This window comes from Hydra vulgaris, chromosome 03 (genome assembly GCF_038396675.1).
Source record: "Hydra vulgaris chromosome 03, alternate assembly HydraT2T_AEP".
NCBI lineage: Eukaryota > Metazoa > Cnidaria > Hydrozoa > Anthoathecata > Hydridae > Hydra > Hydra vulgaris.
In genome coordinates this window covers 65,182,607-65,197,500 of record NC_088922.1, presented here as the reverse complement: position 1 = coordinate 65,197,500, position 14,894 = coordinate 65,182,607, and the positions used below count along the sequence as shown (strand labels likewise).

Below are 14,894 nucleotides of genomic sequence, written 5' to 3'. Positions count from 1 at the left end.
AGTTCAAAAATAATGTCAAATTGATCAAATTCTATGGAAATTAGTATTGATTGGGGCCTCATCTAGATGATTTGACATTGCATTGATCAAATTTTGGGTCTCTTCTGTTGTTATATTGTTGTGAGATGGCCATTCTAAAACATTGATGTAATTTATGTGAAAGTATACCTTCATTTTCTTAGCGGTATGTTTTGGATAGTTATCCTGCTGGAGTATGAAATCGCTTCCCATTCTCAATTTTTAAGTATATGGTTGCAAGTTAGTTTTGAAGATTTTACAATACATTGAAGCATCCATTTTGTTATCAATAAATGTAAATTTCCCCACTTCTTTTTAACTCATGCTACCCCAAACCATCATTTCCTCCTCCATGCATTACACTACCTCGCAAACAACTCAATTTATAAGTTTCTCCTTTTTTCGACACACTTTTTGGACTCCATCTGATGAGGCGAGATTGTATTTTGACTCATCTGACCACAAAATTTATTTCCAATATGATATCAGCATTTTTAATTACTTTGATGCAAATTCTAATCGACGTTTTATTTGTTTAGAAAATAAAAAAGGTTTATTTCGAACCACTCTACCTCTATATCCTTGTTCTCTTATACAATTTCTGATTGTTTGAGGAGTCACTGTGATGTTATAATCCTCTTGAATTTTTAAAGCTTATTTAGCTGCTGAAACAAATCTATTTTTCTTCACATTAATGATGACATGAATGATATTTTGATCAATTGTACTAGTGGTCTTGTGTTTTCATCCCCTACTAGCCACACTAGCAACGGTTCCAATCAAATTATGTTCTTTAACAATTGAGAAAATGAAGTTATGCTTTGACACGAATAACATTAGTGTTTTGAAATGGCCATCTCAAAATCCGGACTTGAATCCAATAGAAAATTGGTGGTATGGTGGTATGAGACCCACGATTTGATCAACTCAATGCCAAATCATCAAGATGAGGCCACTAAGGCTAAAGGAGGCCCCACTCAATACTAATTTCCATAGAGTTTGATCAATTTGACATTATTTTTGAACTGTATGATTATTTTTTTTTTTTCAGTCAATTTTATGCATCATTATATCAATTGTGTAAAATTCAATAGGTTTGAAAAGAAATGAATTCACAAATACACAAATAAATTCTTAAAACAATACTTGATAGGATATCTAAAAAAAACTTTTAAATATTTTAACGGACAACTATTTTTATGATGCAATCTTTAAAATTATGATTTTTTTTAAGTGTACAATTATTTTTTTTGCATACTGCATATATATATATATATATATATATATATATATATATATATATATATATATATATATATATATATATATATATATATATATATATATATATATATATGTATATATATATATATATATATATTTTAATAATTCACCTCCCAAAAGCTGAGAAGGCCACTACAGATGAGGAGGCTACTTGTGGTTATCACCCTCTCTCAACTCTATAACTCCGAAACACGAATCTTGACAAACAAGGCCGCTGCGCGGAGAAACAAGTTGAGCGCGGTACTACCAGGGATGGTGGGAATCGAACTCGGAACCTCTTGCTTATGAAGCGAGCGATCTACCACTACACCACTACCGCATATATATATATATATATATATATATATATATATATATATATATATATATATATATATATATATATATATATATATTTGGGTGGGCTATAAAAAATTTTTCTTCTGATTTTAGACGCACTATACCGCAAAAAACTTGTCTTTAGGGTACCTAAGGATAATGCAAAAAAAGTAACAATATTTTACATCTGGAGCTAGCTCATCGCACTTGAATAATCGAAGAAATTTTCCCTTTTTATAATTTTCTAACAAATGAAATGAAACTGAATAAATTTTTTAACAAATATCTAGAGACAATTTAAGTAGAAAAAAGTATTGGAATGGTAAATAAGAAATCTTTTTTTTATTATTAAAAAATCATCTTTTCGACTAAAACTTTTTTAAAGAAATATATTGTTTTACTTTTCGTTAATTTCTGTTGGTAGTTTAAAATATAATTTTCCTGAAAAATTAGGCATTGAGGATCTGGAGTTATGTGTAGTTTTTATAATGCCATCCTGGAATTGAAGCCAGCTACATTTTATGAAGCCTCTGTTACACCTTTACGTGTTGTTCTAATGCTTGTGTGTGACATTGAAATTTTTCAAAGTTTCACTAAGCCACTGTTTCACCTGATTGAATCTTTGACCAAATATCTTTATCTGAGACTCTTACCAACAAAGGTGACGGCAAAAGCGTAGTAGTATTCCAGTCAATTATCTCTGTATAGTCGGTAGGAAGGAAATTAATTTAGGGTGGTTGAAAACTCCTTATAAACTTTCTTTGAGAAGCTAGGCTTCTTGCCTTTATAATTCTTCTAAAACCCAATTCCCTAATATGAACCCATTTGTCTACTACCATTGTTAAAAGTAAGTTTTCTGAATGTGCAAAATAAGTGTTTCTCTCAATTACTGGGTCTTCATTCAAATATATGTTCTGCTCCATTTGTGAAGAACTTACTTTTTTTATATGAAACCATCCAGGGACATATAATTTTAAAAGAAAAGAAACTTAGATTTTGTGATCCTCTGTTGGGGTTTCAAGGCTTAAATACAATCGTAAAACTCTGTTTGCAGTTGTTAACCACCTTGAGTGTAAAATTGTTCCAGGTTTACAAACAGATATATCTGCAGAACAACTTCCTGATTTAATAGCAGAACTTATATCCAACAAGAATTGCTGATCTTTGCTTAAAACTTTGCGGTCAATTTCTGGAATTTCACAATCGATACTGACAAATTTTACCACTGGTAATTTCTCATACTTATTAGGCTGTGCACCAATCAGACCGTTAAACAATTTTGGGCCTGTCATTTCTCCGTCTAACGCTTGAAATAAATGCCCAAATGGCAATTCATTAAAGTGTAAGTAGCAAATTCCCTCACTGCAGTGGTCTTTTTACATATTTTTTAATTGTGAGAATAACACCGGATTTCCATCCCGTGTTAGTAACAGCACCATTGCATCCAATTACGCCCAGTTCATGCAATGAAAATCCAGCTTCATTCAAATATGAAATAATGCTACTGACCAACATACACGGAACCTGGTTCTTGTAAAATTGAGTAATGTTCCTCTTTTATGGTTCGTCAAAACCATTTTAATTTAAGTTTTTCAACCAGTAGAGTTTTGTACTACAAAATACAGGCCTTGAAGTGGGTTACATTTTTTCTTGCTCTGCATTTGAAGTTGTGAATGCTTATCCCCTTTTGCTCTTCTAATTTTATTTTTGTCAACAACACGACTGTGATCATAACTGGTTACGTACTCTAGCGTTTCATCTAAATGGTTTGAGCATGAATGTTGCGATAATGGATTATTAGCAGGCAGAGTTCTTTTAAGTTCAGCAAATTTCCTATTATGTCTTCGTGTAATTTTTTTTGTTTCTTTTACATCAACACTTCCAATTTTACCAACACCATGCATTCTTTGAAAGTACAAAAATTTTAGTTCAATGATGGGGATTTTTTTTTCTTTTTCACACTTACAGATAATTGAAACAGAACACTCGCATTCACAAATTTCAGTGACCATTTTACACTTTTCCTGTCTAATGTTATTTTACATCTACACGCCGAAGCATCAAACAATAACAATGATTTTTTTTTAAATCTTTAACTCTCTTTTTGAACTTTTTTTTTTCTTTATCATGCTTAAAGGATTTTATAAGATTGTGATAACTGTCATGGTATCCATTTATCAATTGGACAACTCTGTAAATCATTACTGTGGGTATTGAAGCTTTATCGAACACTGATTTAACTTGTTGTGCGACACAATTTGAAACATAAGAAAACTTATGTTTCAAATTGTGTCGCTAATTTGATTGGATGACAAAAAACAGTTAAATAGGCTACAAGTAATTTTTTTAAAAACAGCAATGACAGATTGGTTAATATTACCAAATAATCAAAATAAAATTATATCAAAACAAGTTGTTGTGGCAAGAAACACACAAATTTTGCAGCGCATTTTGGGAATACTCTAAAGCAAACTTTATTACGAAAATGATAAAAAGCAAGTATTTATTCAAATATTCAAGTATGATGCACCAGCCCCAAACATAAAATATTTGCATTATTTTTTTTTTCATTTTCCTTAGATACCTTTGACGCATGTTTCCATGGTATAGCAAATCAAAAATCAGACGAAAAAAATTTTCGGCTAACCTTAATATATATATGCATATATATATATATATATATATATATATATAATATATATATATATATATATATATATATATATATAATAGGTTATAAATATATATTATGTAGCCACGATGTTAAGATGCAGGCTTTCAGTTTCAATTTTAAAGGTAAAAAACTAAATAAATATAAATCTCATTCCAGCCGGAATTCCGGTCGAAATTTTTTCAACAATTCCGGAAAATCCGGTTCCAGTCGGAATTCAAAATTTCCAATCTGGTACACCCCTACTCTCAACCTTTTATGGTGTTCCTTTTAACTAAAAAATAAACTGCGCAAGAAATAATTATGATATTTTGATATCTAGGGGTTGCTCAATGAATTTGATATTATCAGATTTTAGGAAACGGAAAATAAAAACGAATGTATTTTAATTTCTTTGAATGTAAAGTTTTAATTTTTCAATTTAAATTTAATGTTTATTTTAATCAGATTTTAATACAAATTGTTCACTTGTTTTAACTTGTTCATTGTTCACTTGTTTTCATTAATGCCTTCACAATTGTGGACATAAATGTCCAATTTATTCCAAGCACTTCAAATACATATTCTGATCTATTTATTACAAAGTCACCTAATTTTATTTTTACAATTGTATCTATTAATCCTTTACCTTCAAGCCTTTTTACCTGTTTTTTTTTAAGCTGGCTTTTCAAGTACAATCAACATTTTTTCTTTAGTTTGGTTATCAACATCAATACTAAATAAAGAGAGACTCACAAGTTCTTCAGTTAAATACCATAAATGTCCTGCCATGGCTTTTATGGCAGACTCAGCAACTTCTTTCTCAAATATTTTGAAATTATCCAACTTCTTAATCAGTGTCAGGTCATTGTGAGGAGCAGATGAAGAGATGGGAGCCCGAAATCAGTGTTCCATGTAAATCAAAAGTGAAAAAATTGAAAAAGGAAGCTTGCCATATTTGATAGTGTTGAAAAAGGAAGTGTGCAAGTTAAAATTTTCAGTATTTCAAGTGTAATACTTGTGTGTCACTTATTTTAATAAAAAAATTATTATTCAAATTTTTTTTTTTTTTTTTGATGAAAATCAAACAAAAAGAGACAATTATAAAGCTTTACAAGATCTTGAAATTTTAGAACTTTTAATTCAGAATAACCATTTTGAATATTAGATTGTATAGGAAAAAATGTTATAATTTTTATGGAAGTGCATTCACTTCCTTTTTCAACACTATCAAATATAGCAAGCTCTCTATAAAACATCAATGTATCTCTCACTGAACCAAATAATACCATTTATAAAAAAAAAGATTTAACTAAATGCCCTTTTATTACCAACATTCAACAATAATTCAATAATAACAACAAATTGAAAATTAAAAAGATTCTTCTCTTCATTCTTTGTTAAACGAAATTGATGTCAAAACAAGTATATTTTAATAGAGTAGAGTGCTGACCATCCATCATGTTTGGTGCATAGCACCAGGAGTACTAAAGGTTATTTCGCCTTGACCTGGAGAAGTTTTTCCAAAAAAAGTTATCAACAGTTGCAAAAATTCTTTGTAATAATTGCGAGGTTGTTTTGTTCCTAGCAGCGTATTTACAGCAAATTCTATTGTTGATGGTACAAGCAAGCCATACACTTTGAGATCTACATCAGTTAAGAGCCAAGATTCAGAATTGAATTTACTCCACTGATCACGAAATTGTAGAAACAACTTGACCTCTGGACCAGAAGATACTCCAAAGCAACTTTTGTAAACATGGGATAAAATCCCTTCATGAACATGATGTCGACAGGCTGTGTATAATGAAGACTTTCCTATTAATTTTTACAGCAAGGTACAAGCCCCTGAATGTATACCTGTGTTGCTTGAAGTAGTATCAAAACAGAATGTCACAATTTTGTCATATGAAATGTTCTAATCTTTTAATGCTTGTACTGTTGCATAACTCATTTGTTCACCGGTGCATCTATCCAGTTTTGGGACTGACAAGAGTTTTTCTACATCATATCCTGTCACTAATATAGGCAGTCGATCCACTTAATCTCTATTGTTCAAATCAGGTAACAATTTTCTGTCCCAACGAACAGTTAATGGAACTTGTGCCTTGAATTCTAAAATGATTCTTTTTGTAACTTCTTTTTTTTCTTTTCTATTTAGCTCTTTTGTTTCTCTTTCTTCGTTAGTTTTTTTTCTGTCTAAAATACGCTGTTCTTGTTTGAACAATTCACAATCAACTGAACTAATGTAGCCTTTTCTTCCTTCTCTTTGTAGTATAAGAAAGGTCTTGTCTCCTTCTATTGTGATTAATTTTAAAGCATCTTCATGAGCAATATGAAATAGTTCTTCAAATTTTTGGAAAAAGTTTCATCATTTTTTTGCTGAGTTTCTGTTTTGCGACCTTTACTCTTTTTCAGCTTTCCGTATTTCTCAACAAGTTTTTCAACATGTGGAGCCAAAAGTCTAGAATCAGATCTGTCACACAGCCTGCACTTTCTCTTACATTGTTGTTATTTTTAAATAAAAATTAATTTGCAAAACTTGCCTTTTAGATGGCAACTTTTGTCCTGTGATCACAGCTGTAGCTTGACCAACACATCATACTTCATTTTAACTTCTAGCCTCCATTATAAATCAACTTCGAAAATATCTATCGAATTATGTGTTTTTAAAATCTATTTTCATTCAAGACAATGAAGACATTTGGAATTACAGGATGATGCACTAATTTTTACTATATTTTCCTTTAGTTAAAGCATATGGCTACTACTATTCACAATAATAATATCAACATACAAAATAATCACAAATATAAACTCAAATATTTATAGCTTAACAACAACAAGCTTACCTAGGAATGGATTTTCTCCACCAAAAAATTCTTTAAACACTTTTTCAGCATCTCCATGAAATACATAACCTTTTGTAAAGCCACCTGTCAATAAAAACTACCTATTAATAAAATTGTTTATTTTACATATCTATATGCAGCCCTTAGAATTAGGGTCGGCATTCGGCAACGCCTACCTAACTGCTGACCTAGAAGTGTTTGAAGTTGGCAAAAAATTGCCGACCTCGTTTCTATGTTTTATGGTAAGACCTTTGTATTAAATTTTATTTGCCGACCTGATGCCACCTTCTAAAAGAATGAGGTCAGCAAATAATTGCTGAACTCATTTTTCCTAATTCCGAGAGTTGTATATGTGTGTATTTACAAAAGAGTGCTCATACAATCTTATGCAAGAAAGTTTTATGAAATTTTATTTATTTATAAGAACACCTTTAAATAACCCTTTCACAAATGGTTACCTAAGAGTGTTGCATGTAAGTGCGAAGCTTTTCATATGATAGATTCAGGATAATAAAAAGCACAATAGAGAAAAGCAAGTTGAGCTTAATTTGGAAGAGAATAATCTAAGAAAAAATGAAGTGAAGCATTAGTTATGTTTATGGATAGATAAACAAAAAAATATAGAGATGTATGATTAATCAGAAATAACTTTTTTACCAAACAGGAACATATGATTGCATTATCATCAGATAGAACCAATTTAGAAGCAAGTTTTATAAGAAAGATTGGATCACAACATTGGATCTATAGTGAAGCACTAAGATTTTCTTAAAGTTATATTTATATCTATATATCTATATCTTGATAATGGTTGAGAGAATTTTCCTAAAATTTGGAACCTAAATATATTTTTGTTCAAGGAATTCAAAAAACTTCTCTTAGGACTTGATAGTCTCAAGAAATGCCTAATTTATCAATTTTTTTTCAAAATTATTGACTTGCAAACTTCTTGCTAATGATATTTCTTCAGTACTTTCTAAACTATTTAATCTCTCATTCACTACTGGTATATTTCCTGATATTTTAAAAACTGCAATAACTATAGTCCAATATCATTATTATCAAATATCAGCAAAATTCTGGAAAATTAATGTATTCTCGTATCTACCACTTTTTTTTAATATATATTAACGATCTGTCTCACTCTATAAATAATTTGATTGTTCATCATTTTGCTGACGCACTAATCTTCTATGCATAAATAAATCACTCATGCAGCTTTGTAAAAAGTTAATTCAGATCTCCATCATTTGTGTCATTGGTTAAATATTAACCGTCTTTCCTTAAATATTAATAAAACTGAATTTATTATTTTTCACCCTCCAAAAAAAAAGATTGATAGTAATAATGTGAAAATTAGAATTAATGGTAAAATACTTTTCCCATCTAAATATATAAAATACATCAGGCTATTTCTTGACAAAAACCTATCATGGTAATATCAACTAAATCAATTAAATAAAAAACTCTCACGTGCCAATAGCATGTTGTCATTAATACAACACTATGTTCCCCAACATATTCTAAAATCAATTTACTACTTCTTGTTCTCCTTACATCTAAGTTATTGTTGGACTGTTTGGGGTCAAAAAGGTAGTTTTCTGTTACATTGTATAAACATTTTACAACGCACTTCCATAAAAATTATAACATTTTTTCCTATACGATCTAATATTCAAAATGGGTATTCTGAATTAAAAGTTCTAAAATTTCAAGATCTTGTAAAGCTTTATAATTGTCTCTTTTTGTTTGATTTTCATCAAAAAAAAATATCAAATTTGTTTAATAATTTTTTTATTAAAATAAGTGACACACAAATATTACACTTGAAATACTGAAAATTTTAACTTGCACACTTCCTTTTTCAACACTATCAAATATGGCAAGCTCTCTATAAAACATCAATGTATCTCTCACTGAACCAAATAATACCATTTATAAAAAAAAAGATTTAACTAAATACCCTTTTATTACCAACGTTCTTCTTCTCAATTGAAACCAAATTAGGAAATTATTATTTGAGTATGCATTTAATGAATATTAATTTTATTATTATTTCTTTTTTTATATTACTGTATTTATAAAACAATTACTACTTTTATTTTATATTTTTGTCTTTTTTAACTCTACTACCAATATTACTATTATCATTAATTTACCTTATTATTAATAAAATCTTATTAATATTATTTATAATGATAGTGATTCCATTGTAGTAATAGTTTTATGGTTATTGTCCTAATTTTTGCTAATGTTATGTTTATTTTAATAATTTCTTTCATAATTATAAACTTTACTATAATTATTTTTATCATAGTTTTTATCAATAGTTATAATTTTTAGTAAAGTTATCATGACTACTATTTGTAATGTTTTTTTTATTTATATTATTATTCCCATAATTATATTATCTTTATTTATTAGTGCTTTATTTTATTTTATTTCCTTTTTTTTTTTTTTCTCTTTATTTTATTCTATTTCAAATCTAAAGAAAGTTCTGCAGAGGTTCTTCAAAGTTCTGCAGAGGTTCTTCAAAGTTCTGCAGAGGTTCTTTAAAGTTCTGCAGAGGTTCTTCAAAGTTCTGCAGAGGTTCTTCAAAGTTCTGCAGAGGTTCTTTAAAGAACCGTAAGGTTCTTAAAGAGGACTTAAAAGAACCTGTGGATTTTTAATGCAACTAAATGGTTTTTTATAGAGCAGACTACTTTTTTCAAGGAAGTTTAAAGAACCTTTAAGGTTCTTTGCATTAATTGTTAAAGCAAATATCTGATGGTTCTTCAAAAACTTTATTTTTTGTAAGGCATAATTTTGTTTTTTGATATATAGTTTTTTACCCTGTGTGTTTACTACTTAGTTGATTACAATGTGGGTTTTCTTGAATAAACATTATTTTGAATCAAAACAATATTCAGAATATTGTTTTAATTCATAATTAATGCTTTTGCTCCAAATGTCATTTGGAGCAAAAGTCTCGATGATTTAAGACTTTTCTGCTCCAAAGATTTTGAGTTTGTAATGTTTGATTGTTTGACAAGATTTATTTTTAGTTTGTAATGTTTGATTGTTTGACAAGATTTATTTTGAGTTTGTAATGTTTGATTGTTTGACAAGATTTATTTTGAGTTTGTAATGTTTGATTGTTTGACAAGATTTATTTTAAGTTTGTAATGTTTGACTGTTAGCAATAACTATACTGACAATAAAGTTATATTTATTTTTGTATTTAGCAAATAATTTTATTTTGAAATGGTGGCATGTAACAATTATTTTTATTTTACTTGTTGTACATGATGTATTCCACATGTGGAATACATGATGTACATGTACATGTACATGATGTGGAAGTATTTTTCTCAGCATAAATACTTACAACATTTAACAAATGATTTTTATACCGTGCATGAACATATACACTACAAGATGGACACTCTATATTACTCTCAGATACTTGTGTTTTAGATAAATTTTTGCCAAAAGGCTATTTGTTTTAGATATATTCTGTTGTACTTCAACAAAAAAATCACATTACAATGATATTAAATATGTTGATAATAATTAGCCTTAAACAATATGCACTACAAGATGGACACTCCTATATTACTCTTAGTGCCTTAAACAAAACTCATAAAGAAATAAAATCATAATAATTACTATTTATAACATTAGTATTAGTAATAAATAAAAAATATAAATTAAAAAAGTTAGATAAATAATGATAATAAAAATAATATATTATTAAAATAACAAGCCTATTCAAATAAATACTCAGAAAACAAAATTTTAATTATTTTAAATTTGCAAACTTACTTGCTTCCTTTTATCAAAATACAGTAAGAATAATGTCATCTTAATTGTTAACTAAATTCAACTTTAATACAGCTGTTTTATTTTTGATGAGTTATCTCTGTAATTCTAACTGATTTATACAAAATACAAATATAAAAATGTTGGGCTTTGTCTATTTTGATGTTTTTTTCAATAATGATCTAATACAGATATCTAAATTATAGTTAGATCTTTATCAAGCTTTATTAATCACTTATATTAGTAACAATTTACTTTTAATGTACAATGGTTTTTAATTTATGTAGGACAATGCAAAATCAATTTATATTATTAGAAATTATAAATAATCTTAAAACACCACCTGCACTATAAGAAGTTGATTTAACATGAAACATATACAATGACATCATTAAATTTACATTGTAAGTGTAACTTTTATTATAATTTGATATAAAAATCAATTCCAAATATATATATATATATATATATATATATATATATATATATATATATATATATATATATATATATATAATATATATATATATATTTATGTATATATATATATATATATATATACATATGGCTGATGATTGCCGAAGGGCATGAAACTCAGAGTTCCATCAAAAATTGTTTTTATTCATTTTAAATAAATAAATATATATATATATATATATATATATATATATATATATATATATATGTATATGTATATATATATATATGTATTTATATGTAAATATATAAAATTATTTTATTTTTAACTGTTGTGGAAATGTACTAATTTATTATTGCTCTGTTCTTTAAGAACATTGAACACTCTATATGAAGAATGCTCAGTGTGTGTGTGTATTTTTGTTACTGTTATTTTTATCAACACAATTAAGAGTTGTACTAAAAAAACTATATTTTGCTTTATTGTGTTGCTGTATAAGACTTGTTTAAAGGCAACAAGTACACAATATGTAGATATTCTTGTAGTAAATATTTAAATGACATTCTTTCAATGAGTGGCAGTTTATCACCACAATTTGTACTATGTGTAAGTTGATTAAAAGATAAAATAATATATACTGTAATATGAATAATGTAAGATATTTGTAAATGTATATGTATTATAAATATATATGTTTATGTAGTCGGTATTACAATCAGCCAACATTACTGGAAAGCCTGAAGAATAAGTTCAAGGAAGAAAAACCCTATTTACTAATGTTAAGACTGTTGCTATACAAAAAAATTTATTTGGGAATATGGAAAGAGGATACAAGCGAACAGATAGTTGTCTTGAAAATGGCCAAGCTTGTAGTAGGACATATAGAAACTTGATAAAAATAAAGTTTAGTTTTTTTTGAGAAAAAATAATAAAAAACAAGATTAAATAATTATTAAGAAAAAAATTTTAAACATTCAATTTTTTTAAAGCCACATTCTCTTCCTATTGGAGAAGACAATGCAACTGTTGCCAAATATCATCAGGGTATGATAATTGAATACGGAAATCATTAGGTTATGATAATTGAATACAGTAAACTTTGTCCCCATATATGAATATGTTGATTGATCATCAGCAATGTACTTGGCTTATGAGAGCAAAAGATTTTAATAGTTGCCTTTACACAGTTGATTTAAAAGTTAAATATCCATGGTCTGCTCTGCTTAGTTGGTAAGATTTTAACTGTTTTTTTATTTCATTATTTGTGCATGTGCACTCAAAGATAATTTTTTTACTTATATTAAAGCTTCTCAATAAGATGAAACTGAGATTCTGTAAAGAAATTGATAAGGAACTTTGCCAAATTAGATACATAATAAATTTTAATCTAGCTAGATAAATCTAATCAAATCATAAGGTAAAGATGATTTTATTTTAGAAATTTTTGCTGAAATTGAGTGTGAAATTGATGAAAGCACTAGAAGAGGAAATGAGTTTTGTGCATTACAAATAGTTTTTTAAGTTAATTTTTAGAGTTAAGGGATGAGAGAGAATGATATTTTAGAAATTTTATTTTCTCTCCTCCCTACACTACTGATTTTTTTTCTCTAATAGTGGAGACTGCAGATATTTTAAAAATATATATTTTTTTAGTCTCCTTTATTAGAGAAAAAAAAATCCACTATTGAAAAAAAGTCTAATTAAATCAAACAGGGTGTCTGCCGAAATCTTAAGATGGATTTCCCTGAAATGGATCTATTTTCCCTGATTGTTGACCCCTTTTTTCTGATTTTTATTTCAGCTATTATGAGCTTTTCCAGACTTAAAAAAGATTGGGGAATAATACATGGAAAAATCATGTACAGTTTAAAATAAAGCATCAGTATTACATTTATCAAATAATGTTAGTACGTTGTCATTGTTACTATTGTTATTAAAGTATATTTAAAATTTAATCAAAGTAAAATGTAAAAATGCTATGTTTTTATGGACTCTAAAAGCTCTTTTGATAAATAGCATTCAAAACAAAATAAACTAAATTACACAAGTAATGTAAAAGTAAAATATAAAGCTAAAACCAACATATATTTAAAAGATGAAAAATAGACATACACCAAATGGTTCAGAAAAAATAATAATAATAATAAAATAATAACTTATATAATATAGTTTTAAATATCTTATAAATATCTATATAAATTTAGATTTTACCACAGTAAAATAATAATAATAAACTAAGTAAAATATAATAATATAATATAATAAATAAATAAAAAGTAAAAAAATAATAATAAACTAATATTTAAAATTTCAAAGTTCTTTACTTTTCTTAAATAATAAATCAATTGTTTCATCTAATTATTTAATCTCTTTTTTCTTTTACCTCTCTTCAAGAATAACTTTTGCTTCAATAGCATAAGTATGAGCTTTTTAAGCATCATTTGCAGCTTTCACAAGAATTGCTTCTGAATCACTTTTTAGTGGTTTTTTTTTTTACTTTTTCCAGAATAATCTTTTTAGATTGTAAGTCTTTTATGTCTATAATACAAGTAAGTCACTTTTTCGCTTTCGAGCATCTGTAAGCTCAATTTCTTTTCGAGCAGCCATTTCAATCTTTTGTTGACTCCGTGACTTTGTGACAGATTCTCTCAATTCCTTAGAAATAACTATAGATTCCAGGTTTAAGTTATGAGCTTTGATATGGTCATACACAATTCTCTGGCTTATTAATGATTTACTCATTAAATTAGGTAATAACATATTCTTGTTAATGTTAAACCCTCTTTCAACAGCTGCTTGACCATGAAAAAGAGTCAACACCATTTTGAATAATTAGGACAGTGCTGGATAATCATCTAAACCACCAACTTTAGAAAAATAGAACTTATCCAATCTATCATCTACTTTGTTGAAATTCATGAAAAGCTCCCTGTTTTTAGAGACAATCTTTTCTAAATATTTCTTGTATTCGGTAATTACCTCATCCCCACCTTTTTTGGTAACCCAAAGCAATTAAATCATGTTATCAACCAAATCACTTATCCTTTCTTTTGCAATATTTCATTGCACATTATTTCTGGGTCAAAATATTTTACATTTTGCACAATGGCATATTTTAAAGGCAATTTTTCCACAAACTTGCATGTCAATGACTATAGAAAACATATGCAACTGTAGTTGAAAACATAAATATCTTTTTGAGTGTTTCATCATTTGTTTTTTTATTCTTTATAAAAGTGCTGGCACCACATCCAATATCTGGCTTTTTTAAATGGTTTTTTTCTTTTGTAAAATCCAATTTGCAGAGGCTTTACATCTTTACATTGATCTAAAATATCAGCTATAATGAACTTTGACATTATGTCTTTTAATAGTCGATAAAGGTCGTCATATAAAAATAGCATCATAGGTTAACCATATGGTTAAAAAGGATTGCATAATATGAGCTATATGAGCAAAGAAATAAAATTTTGCTAAAATTACTTATCCTTAGTAGCAGATAAAACAATTTGGTAGCTCGTGCACAAAGTTTACTTACTCTTTGGTAGAGATT

General features: G+C 27.6%; 1 protein-coding gene across 1 annotated transcript in view; it reads right to left on the bottom strand.

Annotated features, from left to right (window-relative positions):
- Positions 1 to 14,894, bottom strand: part of LOC100201458 (dnaJ homolog subfamily B member 13) — an 87,951-nt gene that overhangs the window by 34,306 nt on the left and 38,751 nt on the right. Inside the window, exon 4 of the mRNA XM_065794004.1 lies at positions 7,123 to 7,206. Coding sequence (XP_065650076.1) covers positions 7,123 to 7,206 — 84 coding nt within the window. The remainder of the gene's footprint in view (positions 1 to 7,122; positions 7,207 to 14,894) is intronic.